Source organism: Doryrhamphus excisus, chromosome 10 (genome assembly GCF_030265055.1).
Source record: "Doryrhamphus excisus isolate RoL2022-K1 chromosome 10, RoL_Dexc_1.0, whole genome shotgun sequence".
NCBI lineage: Eukaryota > Metazoa > Chordata > Actinopteri > Syngnathiformes > Syngnathidae > Doryrhamphus > Doryrhamphus excisus.
The window spans coordinates 14,758,022-14,771,045 of NC_080475.1; the positions used below are offsets into that span (position 1 = coordinate 14,758,022).

Below are 13,024 nucleotides of genomic sequence, written 5' to 3' on the forward strand. Positions count from 1 at the left end.
TATGCACACAACAACAACGGCAATTTGAAGTTAAATTAAGTGCTAGGACTACGTTAAAAAGCCATAGCATTTCAGTATGTGGAATCAAACTATGGAATGGATTGAGTAAGGAAGTCAAACAATGCACAACGATGAGCCAATTCAAGAAACAATACAAGCAGTTGATGTTTGCTAAATACAAGGATGAAGAGTCTTGAACCAGTCATGATGTGCTATATATATCACTATATTGACACTTACTATGGTACCCATTATGTCATTGGATGGTCATATCACCTTGTACTTCAGTATGTGACAAAAATAAATAAAAAATAAAAAATATATATAATAAAATAAAAAAATTAAAAAATTAAAAAATATAATAAAATAAAAAAAAATAAAAAATTACAAAAAATAAAAAATTATAAAATATAAAATTTAAAAAATTAAAATTAAAATTTGAAAATGTAAAATTATAAAAATAAAACTTAAACTATATTAGGAAAGCAGGAAGTGAACAAACGTAACAGTTACTGATTGTAAAAGTACCAGATGGAGGGGTAGGATTTAATAAGCTTTGCTTCTTCCTACTCCTTCTTTCCTGATTATGGGATGCATTCAATTGTAATCTGATGCATGTTTAAATGAAATTAAACCATTATCATTACCAAATTGATCCTCACCAAAAAAATGCCAACCCTTTCTCCTTTTGCACTTTCTGCAGGGACACAATTACGGCTGAGCAGAATAGAAAGGACTGTGACGTAGTTGGGAGGTCTTTCAGAACAGAACAATAAAGTACTGTCATCCCAGCAATCCTAGTATGGAAAAGTCAAACGCAAGAAAGGTAGGAAAAATTTATTACGAACAATTTAATAATCTCATCTGTCTTTGTTACAGCGAGCAAGCGATAAAGGATTCTTAACCCCTGTCTCTTGATTTTACGGAGTAGGGGAAGGGCTAAGGGATATTCCTTGGTCCATGAAAGCATCATTAAAAATTTGCACGTTTTTTACAGATTCAGGACTCACGGCTACTGAACTGTCAGAAACATGGAGTACTTTCAATGTTGTGCAAACCTGCCAACATGTACTCAACATGCAATTTGAGGTTATCAGTAATGTGTCTCTCTCAAAAGCTTCATGAGGTTCCTCATACGTTCGGACCGCAACGGAGGTGATTGGTACAGAGGAAGCTCAAAGAAAGAGAAGGTAAAACTACGAGAGAAGCTCAGATTGGTGATGGGATGCAGGGGAGGGAGACGGGGCAGTCGAGGGGTCGTGGCCTGGGTGGGCATCTTCTGCTGCTTCTGTAATTCTCCATCTGGACACAGAGAGAGAGATTACTTCAAAAAGAAGGGATGGCGGCGTAATAAAAATAAAGAAAAATGCTACTGTACTTGTGCTGTCCGCACGAACAGTGGGGGAAGAAGATTGAGAGTTGAAACTTAAAGTTAGTTCTTTGTTTTGGTTGTCGTTATAAGGGGTCGACTGAAGGGGTGTCGGAGACGGGGGCACATAAATGGATGTAAAGGAGGAGTCCGAAAGAACCAGTCCCCTCCAAGGTGTCATGGTGGAGTCTGCTTGGAAAGGAGCTGGTCTTGCTTTGGCAGAGGGTTTCTGCTTTTGACTGCGCTTTCTGCCATTGGTGCTGGGAGGTTTGACTGCAACAATAAAATGGAGATACAGAATTCAGGTCCTTGCAAATTGACTTTTTAGAGTAGATTAATATTTAGCCATCACCTGTTTTACCCCCAGATGAACCAATGACAGGCAGACGTTCACGTGGCATCAACAAGAAAAACTGAAACATATCGTAAACATTTTCTCTTGCTGTTAGTTGACATTTTTAGTCAGAAAAAGTGCTCAAGTGTACTCAAGGTCAGATTCAGGTGTCTAAAAGTGTCCAATTCCCATAATCCCTCCCTTGGCTCACCTTGTCATCAGCTGTGCCTCCAAATGCGTCACAATACAAAATTCTCGGCGTAGTTTTCCTCTTCTCGGAGACCCGTGCACTTTCCTCCTTTCTCTGTGTGATGACACAGCTGGAGAGATGGCTGCTAGTGAAAAAGGGCAACATGAGACGAGAATAATATATTAAAATATTAATGTATTCATGGAGTCAGGAGTCTTCATGTACTGTGACCCCCCCACACATACATAATTGCAACGTACAGTACACAGTACAGTACATCCTTGTGTAGATTGTACAGTACTTTTTTACAATTATGTATTATTTTATTTGGCTAGAAATTGAGTTTGGAATTTACTGGTACGTGATATTTTAAGTTTTGGGTTTCAAGTCACCAAGCATGGGAATTGGAGTGATATATAACACTAATATTTTGTTTATAAATATCTATATTTCACATCCTAGAAACTAATTAGACTTTCTAAAAATGTGAAAATACACCAGATCATTCCCAATTAACCAGTGAGTCTCCTGTAAGTGAAGAATAAATTAACTTTATTAAAAAAAAACATAAAACAAAGTCTACAAATGTAAAATATATACAATTATGATTGATTGTGATTGTAAAATCCACTTATTTCTCCATGTCTATTAACTGACTAATGGTGTGTTTGTCTTGCTTTTCCTCCTTTAGTTTTTCTCGTCTTTATCTTCGTGTTCATTTCTAACACGAAGCAGCTGGAAGCCTTGACCGCAGACCAGCACCCACCCAGTCTTTCCTCCCTCACAGGAAGAAACTTCAGTGTTCCCTTTATCCATCTTCAAAATTTGGCCATCTGTCTTCCTGGCTGCTTCATCGGTTACTTCCTGTTTCTTGCCACCCCACCCATCGGTCCTCCCCAGCATAGCTTGACTCCCAGTTCTTTCACAGTTCACCTTCTCGCAAGTCGTATTCCTTTTTTCATCATCCTCCAGCATCACTTGCTTCTCCCAGACTGCCATCCCTGCAGCATCAGCAACATGTGAGCACAGCACCCCTTTGTGGCTGATGCCTGTACTGCAGACTTTCCACAGACAAATTCTTTGATCGCAAGAGGCCGTGACTATCAGGTGAGATTTTAAGAACCTCAGAGAGGTCAGAGGGGCAGAATGAGCCAGAGGGATATTCCACTGGGAGAGGAGATGAAGACAAAGAGGGGTAACGTCCCCGGTCTTGCCATCCTCCCGAGGGTACCGCGCCCTGATGATGGATGCCGTCAGCTGCCCATCATCCCCTCCGCTGGAAACCGTTACCAGGCAACTGCCATCTTGGTGTGTGTCAGCCCAAACGGCCAATGAGTTGACACCACTTTGGTGGGCGGCAATAATGAGGCAGGGGGTTGGTGGAGTTGCAAGGGGAGAGCCAGGGGACGAGATGGAGGTGGTTTGGGTCAGGTCCCACACCGCTATTTGACCATCTGTTGCTGCACTGAACAGCATCATATACCTGCAAAAACACATGAATGTTTGTCGTTATGAAATATGTCATTGTGATTACTCAGCAACAGAGTACACCAGACACCCAGGGGGAAGGCATTGCTTTTTGGAACAATTTCAATATTATTATTATTATTATTTGTAATTATTTTTCCACTACAAATATTGATACAAATGCATTTTTATAAATAACTTTCAATGTTGTAATTTTTTTTAAATTCACTAAATACGATACACTTTTCTACATTGTGTAAAAAAAAAAAAAAAAAAAAAATATATATATATATATATATATATATATATATATATATATATATATATATATATCGACCCTTTGTATTGAGTTGGTCCTATAGAGCAGCTACACACAATAACCCCCACAGAAAACTTATTTTCAGATTTCAGATTTTCCAGAATCTGCACCTATTCCAGTTGTATTTCCTTTCATTTGTGCTTCCTGCCAAAATGGTCTGTTTTAATTAATTTAAAAATTATTATTATTATTAAATAATTATTAAATAATTATTAATTATTATTATTTAATCTGATGCATGTTCAACTGAAATTAAACCATTACCATTACAAATGCATTTTTATAAATAACTTTCAATGTTGTAATTTTTTAAAATTCACTAATACAATATACTTTTCTACCTTAATGTAAAAATATATATATATCGATCCTATGTATTGAGTTGGTCCTATAGAGCAGCTACACAATAACCCGCACAGAAAACTTTTTAGATTTTCCAGAATCTGCACCCATTCCAGCATTCACGACTAAAAAATCTTATGTAACGAAAAAAATCAGAACTGTACCCTACATACCCTACAGCGTGAACATTGAAGTGACGATACTGGAACCAGACAGTACGAATATAAATGTTTACCTGTTCCCTTTTCCATCCTCCAGGCTACAGGTGGCGACGCTGAGAACACACCGCTGGTGGTGAAATGTCTCCCACAATAAATCCAGTTGACGCTTACTTTCACTGACTGAGAACAATCTGGAAAAGAAAGCAAAGGTGCAATGAAGAGCAGAAAAACACTATTCTAGTGCTTCTCTCTGGGACAAAGGTATAGCATATAAGACTCATTTGCTGGCTAACATGGCTAACCTGACAGCCCCGTCACTGCATGCAAGAACCACAAGACCACCGTGTTGGTTTTGCTCCATTACTGCCATAGACATGTACCTGGAAACACACAGCCATGTTGAGTCAATTCTTGAAAAATGACAGCATATAATGTATTGATCGTATTGCATATAAGACGCCACTATTCAGTAATTAGTAATTAATTAGTAAGTCCAGTCGGAGTCCAACGGTGTTTCGCTTTTACTCAAGTCATGTTGATCAGAGCTTTTCTTCCGGTCACACGGACCAGTGATCTATTGGAACAACTGTCTCAAAGGTTGTTAGCAAGTTAGCAAACAACAGAGGATTTATGATGCTAATTTTAAGATAATGGTGATCACTAAAGGGGCGGCACGGTGATATAGTGGTTAGCGTGCAGACCTCACAGATAGGAGACCAGGGTTCAATTCCACCCTCGGCCATCTCTTTGTGGAGTTTGCATGTTCTCCCCGTGCATGTGTGGGTTTTCTCCGGGTACTACGGTTTTCTCCCACGTTCCAAAAACATGCTAGGTTAATTGGCCACTCCAAATTGTCCATAGGTATGAATGTGAGTGTGAATGGTTGTTTGTCTATATGTGCCCTGTGATTGGCTGGCAGTTTCCTGGCAATTTACACCCATAAACCGATTTATGACTTGCCTTGTTTCTGGGTCCATTTTCACCATCTTGTGTCTGTTCCGCTTCCTCTCCCAGTGCTCGTCCAATCGGTGACCTGCCACCTGCACCACCTGGCAAGATGGCGCCAGTCTCTGCTCATCCCAAACGACATACAGTCGGTAGCATTGCATCTGAGCCCGTCCGCTGGCTGATACCAACAGCGCAGATAGGAATTGTGACGGGGTGCTGCTCTCCTCATGAGCTAGCACCGCCATGGCGCGGACGCTTGAGATGTGGTCTGTGATAACGGAGAGGACTTTGATGCTGCCAGACTCGGGGTGCAGAGCCAGGATGGTTACGCTTGTGTCCTCACCACCTGTCGCTATTATCTCCCATTCCTTTACGCTCCCCAGCCAGCAAACACACCCGATCCCTTTCCCATGGATCCCCTCTCTCAGGCTCCATCCTCCATTCCTTGCCGTGGAACCGCCGGACCAGCTTGGCAGCTCTCCGGGAGGCTCTGATGCCAGGACAGAGCCCTGCTTGATGAAGACTAGAGCGCCGTATCCGGGCCAGATGTCTTTGTGGGGTGGCCAGACACTCCAAGAGCGATGTCCGCCACCGCAAGGCACCACTAGCAGCTTCTCTTGTCTCACCGGGTCCCAAACCACAAAGTGGGAGGCGTGGAAGCCGAAGATGACAAAGCGGGCTTCCCTTCCCTTGTTCTCCATCTTGGACTCTTTGTCTATGTGTCCTTGTATCCCATCTTGACTTTCACTTTCATTTAGAATGTTATCTTCAGCTTTCAGAATCAAAACCTTCTCTAACCACTCCATACCTTTGCAGGCCCGCTGGACCCTCAGAACCTCCAGCTGAAGACCGTCTTTTCCATGTTCCTCAAGTGGTTCTTGAGATGTTTGATGCACTCTAAAAACACGCACGCATCCGTCCCTCCCAGTGCTGTATAGAAGTCCATCATACTGGCACACTGAAGTTACGCCCTGTTTACCATGCACACCAAACAGGCAGCTTAACGGCATCAAACCTGCGCTAATTTCATCGTTTTTTCTCTCCTGAAACAAAAGCAGGGAGCCTCTTCTGTCTCCGCACACCCATAGCGCCCCCTCTGCCTCAGAGCGGAGTCGCACGGCGGCCGTCAGCCAGCGTTTGGCACATGGCGGTAGCACAAACCAAGGGAGGTGACTCACCCCAAGACTCAAAAATCCATTTTTTTGTGTGACATCAACACACCAACGATGGACGTGTCCTTCTGCACTGGACGCTAGCAAATATAGATCATCGCCGCCAGTTTGCCATATAAGACTGTGGATCTTGCCTGATCCGGCTTGGAGGGAAACGCCATTCTGAGGTTGAGGGATGGGAAAGACCCTCAACGCTCCACTAAGGCTCCCAACAGCGCATAAATTAACTCTTCTTCTTGAAGGTTTCACATTAACAGCCATTGTCTCCATCACACAGTAGGATTGAAACTCAGGAGTTCCTCGCCATAGTAACTCCCAGGCGCCATTGCTATACTGGTAAACGACTCCTTGGTCAGTACAAACTGCAATCGTACATCTACTCCATTTTGTATCATCATCATCCTCATCCTGGAGAAGACAAACCACTTTAGGCACACCTTCACCGGAAAATTCCAGATCGGTAATCTTCTCCGCTTCCAGTGTTTCTTCATCTTCGTTCTCCTCAACCGGCCACAACCTAACCCCTCCGTCCGCTCCCCCAGTCGCCACCCATTTTTCTGTGACTGCCAGCGCCCGGATTCCGCCCGCTCTGTGTCCCTTCAAGGTGCGAACCACCGTCCCACCTCCAGCCAAGTCCCACACTAAGCAGGCTCCATCTTCCCCAGCGCTAAACACCCTCCTTGGGGAGAGACGCACAGAGAACACCCTCGCTTGGTGTCCGAAAAGAACATGTAAACAGGTTGGATTCAGGTCTCCACAGTTCCCTCCGGGGCCCCCTAAAGAACCGACAGCCCACACCCTCACGCTACGATCATCAGAGGCTGAAGCCAGCCATCCTTTCTCCTGGAGGTACGAGATGCTGAAGATGACACCACTGTGCCCCAGTAGACGTCTTTCAACTGGACCTTTGTTCTCACTTGCTTTGCCTCCAGGCTTCCAGAGAACCAGCTGGTTGAAAACAGTCCCTCCTATCAGGATGGTATCATCCCAACATTTATGAACCACGAGCAGGGCAGAGTACAGCAAACAGCCTTCCAGACAGGAGCGCTGAGCCAAGGCACTTCCTGTGTTCATGTCCAGGAGAAGAGCAGCGTTATGGGCTACAGCAACACATAGGATAGGCTGTTCGTTTTCACATAGCCAGCGGACATCCAGGGCCCAGTCTTGTAGTTCCACAAGGGGGCCCAGTATCTCCAAGCGTGGATGCTGAACACCAGTGACATCGAAATGGAGCCTCAGCAGTCGGACTGCTTTACCACCAAATACAGCGAGGTCAGTTGACATCAGCCCTAGGGGATTGGACACAGCAGCATTTTGGTTATTATTATATTATATTATTATTATCAATGAAACAAACAATGGTTAACCTATTTTTACATTTGGCAGTTAACAACCTACAATTTTCTAAATTGTCTGTATGTGTAATAAAAGCTTTGATAGTCACAGTTTGACCCTGGAACGGATTATTATTATTCATTCATTCATTTTCTACCGCTTTTTCCTCACGAGGGTCACGGGGTGCTGGAGCCTATCCCAGCTGTCTTGGGGCGATAGGCAGGGTACACCCTGGACTGGTGGCCAGCCAATCACAGGGCACATATAGACAAACAACCATTCACACTCACATTCATACCTATGGACAATTTGGAGTCGCCAATTAACCTAGCATGTTTTTGGAATGTGGGAGGAAACCGGAGTACCCGGAGAAAACCACACAGAGATGGCCGAGGGTGGAATTGAACCCTGGTCTCCTAGCTGTGAGGTCTACCCACCCGGCCACCGTGCAGCCAGTTAACAACGTACAATTTTCTAAATTGTCTGCATGTGTAATAAAAGCTTTGATGGTCACAGTTTGACACTGGAATGGAATTATTATAATTTATTTATAATTTATTATTATTTATTTATAATACTTAACCATTTTTAACCGTGAATGTTCCAAGTTACTGGTGTATATATATATGTCAGGCTTGTATATCATTAGGCTTACCTTTGGTTTCCCTGTCAGAACATTGTGATGTAGATAATATTTTGGGTCTAATCCCGTGAATGCGATAGTGTTGGAGCACAGCCATTGAAGTACATCCTTTAGGTTTAGGCTGAAGACTGTACGCCGTCAACACTGGACCTTCACCTGACAACAAAGATGACGTCATATTAAGACTAAATATGTTGTGGCAAACTTTTGGAACCAAGAATTAGGTCATGTAAAAAACAGTGAAGTGCTGTACAGTTCACACTGTCAATAAACGACTTGTATGTCAACATGCGATATTGTACTTTATTGTTAAAATTAGCAAAAATAAACGAGAAGCCTACCAGTCAAAAGAAATGCATCTTGAAAGAACTCCAGCGCAGTGACAGGCGCTACTAACGCTGCTGTCTCCATAATCTCAGAGACTGAAGCCTGAAAGACAATTATAACGTAGAGTACATTGTGTAAATCATAGTTAATACTGAAATCAAAAGACAACGGTGGGGTATTTGCTGTTTAGAACACTATGATACAGTACTGTACTCGTTGTTGTATGGCTAGTAAATTATTTTATGTCATAGTACAATTGACGCCCTTGCGTTGAAATAAGATACCGTTTCCCGTATCCTTACGAGTAAAACGATGCACAACGACGGTTGAAAATTGTTAATGTGCCCCAAAACAACCATGTGAGTGTTCCTGCTTCCGGTCTTTTGACCAATCAGAATTCTCGGGTGGTTTCCTAGTTACTGGCTGGATGAAAATATTCTAACCGCGTTTCTATTGGAGAAACAAGTCACGTGTTAGTGTTCAGCAGAGGTGCATTTATAAATATTTGGTTATCGACAGGGCTATTTTACGATTTCAAATATGTCGTTTTAGCATACTAGGATATTGTTTGTTCGACAAAATTTCTATCAATATTTTCGCCGTTTTTAACGTAACCCAACAGATTAGTGTCGAGTGGTAATTTTAAACAAACGGAACATAAAAACATCTGATCACCACATCTTTCCGAGTGAACATGAACGCACCACGATCGTCTAAGGTGAAGCTGCTTGGACTAGCCATCCACAGCTAACTTGAGGTTGTGGCCATGCCGGGGAAGTGCAAGTTCCAAGAGTCCTGGCTCTCCAAGGACATCTACAAAGAGTGGCTGCTTAAGGACGCCCAGGACATTCACTCCGCCCGATGCAAGGCCTGTTGTAAATCCATTAAACTTCAGACCATGGGCGAGGCTGCCCTCACCAGCCACGCAGGAGGATCTGGCCACAAAGCGGCGGTGCGCAAGCTTGTAGAAGGTAGTAGAGATACACGCATCATAAATCAGCACCACCGTCATCATTATGTGCCATTATATGCCTCCTATTTCATACAATGGGGCCATGTGTAGTTGCTATCCTTATTTTTGGCATATGTCAGCAAGACAGGCAGGGTGTCTTCTATTTTCACCCACTGAAACCAGAATGAACATGTCTGAATTACAGTGTCACACTATCACTGTCTGTACATCTTCAACTGTAAAAGCAATGTTTAAAGTCACATTTTGGGTCCTTAACGCTCATACAAGTGTAAAATGAAGTACTGTTAAGCTTACTTGAGAAATGGAAAAGACTAAAAAAAAAATGCATTTGTGCATATTTTACGCTTATTTCAGGAAAAATGATAAAATGAAAATAACATAATTAGAGGCATTTTGTAGTCATCAACAATTAAAAAAAATTAAAATATTATAGTATAATTAAATATACTTAAATATACTTTAAAGGGTGTCTATAGTATATTTAAAACATTAAAATATTATAGTATATAGTAATAAACAATTAACAAAAAATATATAAAAATATTAAAAAACAACAATTAACAAAAAATTAAAATATTATAGTATAATTAAATATACTTAAATATACTTCAAAGGGGACCTATAGTATATTTAAAATATTAAAATATAGTATATAGTAATCAACAATTAACAAATATATATATATACAAATATTAAAAAACAACAATTAACAAAAAAATTAAATATTATAGTATAATTAAATATACTTAAATATACTTTAAAGGGGGTTGTATAGTATATTTCAAATATTAAAATATTATTAATATATATTAATAATATTAATATATATATAATATAATATATAGTAATCAACAATTGACCAAAAAATATACAAAAATATTAAAACATATTAAAATGAATAACGGTGTCATTTTGAGGGCTCACAACAAATTAATATCCTATTTTCATAATATTTCTTACCTGTTTTACCGTTTTTTTGACTGAGACTAGTGTGTCATTACCTCTTTGGCCACTAGGAGGAGCGCTGTAGCCTTGAAACATTTGAGCTGCACTTCCTCCCTGCTTATTTCTTCTTCTACTGTCAAGCAGGAAACTTGAGGATGATAAGTGTTGCTGGGCAGATGAATGGCAGCTTGAGTATGGTAAATACATCAAAACACATCCGTATAAAGTATTATAAAAGGTAATTAAAAGGTAATTAAAATATCAGTGTCACCCTCAGGTTGAAGACAGCAAGGAGCACATGACCATCTCCCTGCAGCATCACGACTTGGACAGGGTAGCAGGGAATGACTGGTCGGATCTACACCACAGCCCCACGTCAAAGTCCAGAAGCTCCCAGAATGCCGAGCTGCAGGATGTATCCTTTCCTGCCGCTTATTTCACCGCAGCAGGTACACACACCAAACCAGTATGTGGCCCTCGGTGTCCTCTTGGATAAAATTTGTCTTCTAATGCACGGCTACAAATAAATAAAGTGTCCTGCTAGATGAAATTAATATAGTCACCTCCTCTCCCAGGCACCTCCAGCATCCTCAGCCAGCGTCTGGTCCCATTAGGGGGCAGCAGGTCACAAGATGCGGAGCGTGATCCAATGGAGAACCAGCAGAGGGCAGAAGTTCTGGAGCAGCAGCAGCAGATGAGGCTGCTGGAGTGGGAGAGCAGGATGAAGGTGCTGGCGTGGGAGCAGGAGCTGGTCAGGGAGAATACACGAGCAGCTCGCCAGAAGCAGAAAGCCTTCAGGATGAAGAAGAACTACTACAAGGCCAAGCTGAAGAGGATGGGAGAAGATGTGGTGCCGTCTTCGTCAGGAAGCAGTGATGATGACGAGGAGAGGTCCTGATCCAGCGGGATGAGAGCCTAATTGGGATTCTTAGCCATTTTCGCCGTAGTCCGACATGCCACTGAACTATTTTTTATACATGGGCTTGGACTTAAATGCCTGTTTATTCTGCTAAATAGCTTTCACATTAGTAGAAGCTACTTGAATGTTTTGGCCAATTGGCCCTACCACTTGCACTAATGTCATTGAACTACACAGAGAGGATAACACATGCTGTACATACGTATATGTATATTTATAGTGTGTGTGTATATAATTATATACACATATAAAATTCACACTTTTGTCTCGTCAAACCACGGAGTATTTTCCCAAAGGTCTTGGGGATCATCAAAATGTTTTCATGCAGTGGCTTTCTCATGATGGAGTCAAACACTGACCTTAAATGAGGCCTGTAGTTCTTTGGATGCTGTTGTGGGGTCTTTTGTGACCTCTTGGCTAAGTCGCTGCTGTGCTCTTGTGGTAATTTTTGGTTGGTCAGCCACTCCTGGGACAGTTCACACTGTTCCATGTTTTCAAATGCTTTTCTTGAAATGTTTGCAGCATTTCAAGTAATGCTACAAATGCTAGACAGCTAATTTGCTAATTTGTAGGGGGTAACCATTTCAAAAACACAATTACATTGTTTTGTAACGCGGTTAAATAAAAAGCAGTGTTTCAAGAAATGCTTTTCTTGAAAGGTTTGCAGCTTTTCAAGAAATGCTGCAAATGCTAGACAGTACGAATTGCCTGTGAGACAAAAGGCATTCCACAACTTTAGAGTGAAAGATTGTATATGACGGGAAATTTTGCATTATTATGAGATTTATTACTATACATTATCAAAAGATTTGTGGTTTATTTGGTCTAAAAATGTTGACAATAACATCCTTTAGCATTAATTTGTAGAGGGGAAAACATTTCAAAACGCAACTATATTGTTTTGTAACGTGGTTAAATAAAAAGCAGCATTTCAAGAAATGCTGCAAATGCTAGACAGTACGAATTGCCTGTGAGACAAAAGGCAATTCCACAACTTTACAGAGTGAAAGATGGCATATTACGGGAAATATTGCATTATTATGAGATTTATTACTATACTACATTAGCAAAGAATTTGTGGTTTATTTGGTCTAAAAATGTTGACAATAACAACCTTTAGCATTAATTTGTAGGGGGGAAAACATTTCAAAACACAACTACATTGTTTTGTGAGGTGGTTAAATAAAAAACAGCGTTTCAAGAAATGCTTTTCTTGAAAGGTTTGCAGCATTTCAAGAAATGCTGCTGATCTTTACAAGGTTTTAGATTTGCATTTCTCCATGGACAATCAAAACATTACAGGTTTTATGTGTATAACCATAACTTTGAATGTGTATGTGTCGAAAAAAATGTACCTCATTGTAAAGTGAATAAAAAATACCTTTTATCGCCAAATGCAGTGTTGTGTTTGCCACTGAGCCCATTTATAAAAATTAATTTATATTTTTACTATATATTGATTTTGCCTTTAAGATGATAATTTAAGATTCTTACGTTTGATATCACACACACACACACACACACATACATACATACCTACGCACAAAAAAAAGCACCCATGTAGGAATACTTTTTGTTTT

General features: G+C 40.9%; 3 protein-coding genes across 8 annotated transcripts; 1 reads left to right on the forward strand and 2 right to left on the reverse strand.

The window, feature by feature from the left end:
• Positions 1–893: 893 nt before the first annotated feature.
• On the reverse strand, positions 894–2,272 carry LOC131137170 (uncharacterized). The gene is made up of 4 exons (XM_058084795.1): positions 1,915–2,272; positions 1,722–1,782; positions 1,379–1,642; positions 894–1,302 (listed from the first exon to the last, which is right to left on the reverse strand). Exons 1-4 carry the CDS (start codon positions 2,056–2,058, stop codon positions 1,094–1,096), a joined length of 678 nt encoding a protein of 225 aa, XP_057940778.1. The 5' UTR covers positions 2,059–2,272; the 3' UTR covers positions 894–1,093.
• Positions 2,273–2,430: 158 nt separating this feature from the next.
• On the reverse strand, positions 2,431–9,333 carry wdr6 (WD repeat domain 6). 3 transcript variants are annotated; one of them, XM_058084775.1, is made up of 7 exons: positions 9,312–9,333; positions 8,622–8,709; positions 8,293–8,436; positions 5,143–7,591; positions 4,485–4,562; positions 4,257–4,373; positions 2,431–3,376 (listed from the first exon to the last, which is right to left on the reverse strand). In XM_058084775.1, exons 2-7 carry the CDS (start codon positions 8,689–8,691, stop codon positions 2,581–2,583), a joined length of 3,654 nt encoding a protein of 1,217 aa, XP_057940758.1. In that variant the 5' UTR covers positions 8,692–8,709; positions 9,312–9,333; the 3' UTR covers positions 2,431–2,580. The 3 variants fall into 3 exon arrangements, with proteins under 3 accessions (XP_057940758.1, XP_057940757.1, XP_057940756.1); XM_058084774.1 differs by lacking the exon at positions 9,312–9,333 and adding an exon at positions 8,910–9,035; XM_058084773.1 differs by lacking the exon at positions 9,312–9,333 and adding an exon at positions 8,892–9,014.
• LOC131137169 (uncharacterized) lies at positions 9,127–12,833 on the forward strand. Of its 4 annotated transcripts, none has more exons than XM_058084791.1 (4): positions 9,127–9,578; positions 10,667–10,722; positions 10,791–10,974; positions 11,101–12,833. In XM_058084791.1, the coding sequence occupies exons 1-4, from the start codon at positions 9,374–9,376 to the stop codon at positions 11,421–11,423; spliced, it is 768 nt and encodes a 255-aa protein (XP_057940774.1). In that variant the 5' UTR covers positions 9,127–9,373; the 3' UTR covers positions 11,424–12,833. The 4 variants fall into 4 exon arrangements, with proteins under 4 accessions (XP_057940774.1, XP_057940776.1, XP_057940775.1 ...); XM_058084793.1 differs by having other exon boundaries at positions 10,803–10,974; XM_058084792.1 differs by having other exon boundaries at positions 10,670–10,722.
• Positions 12,834–13,024: the final 191 nt, after the last annotated feature.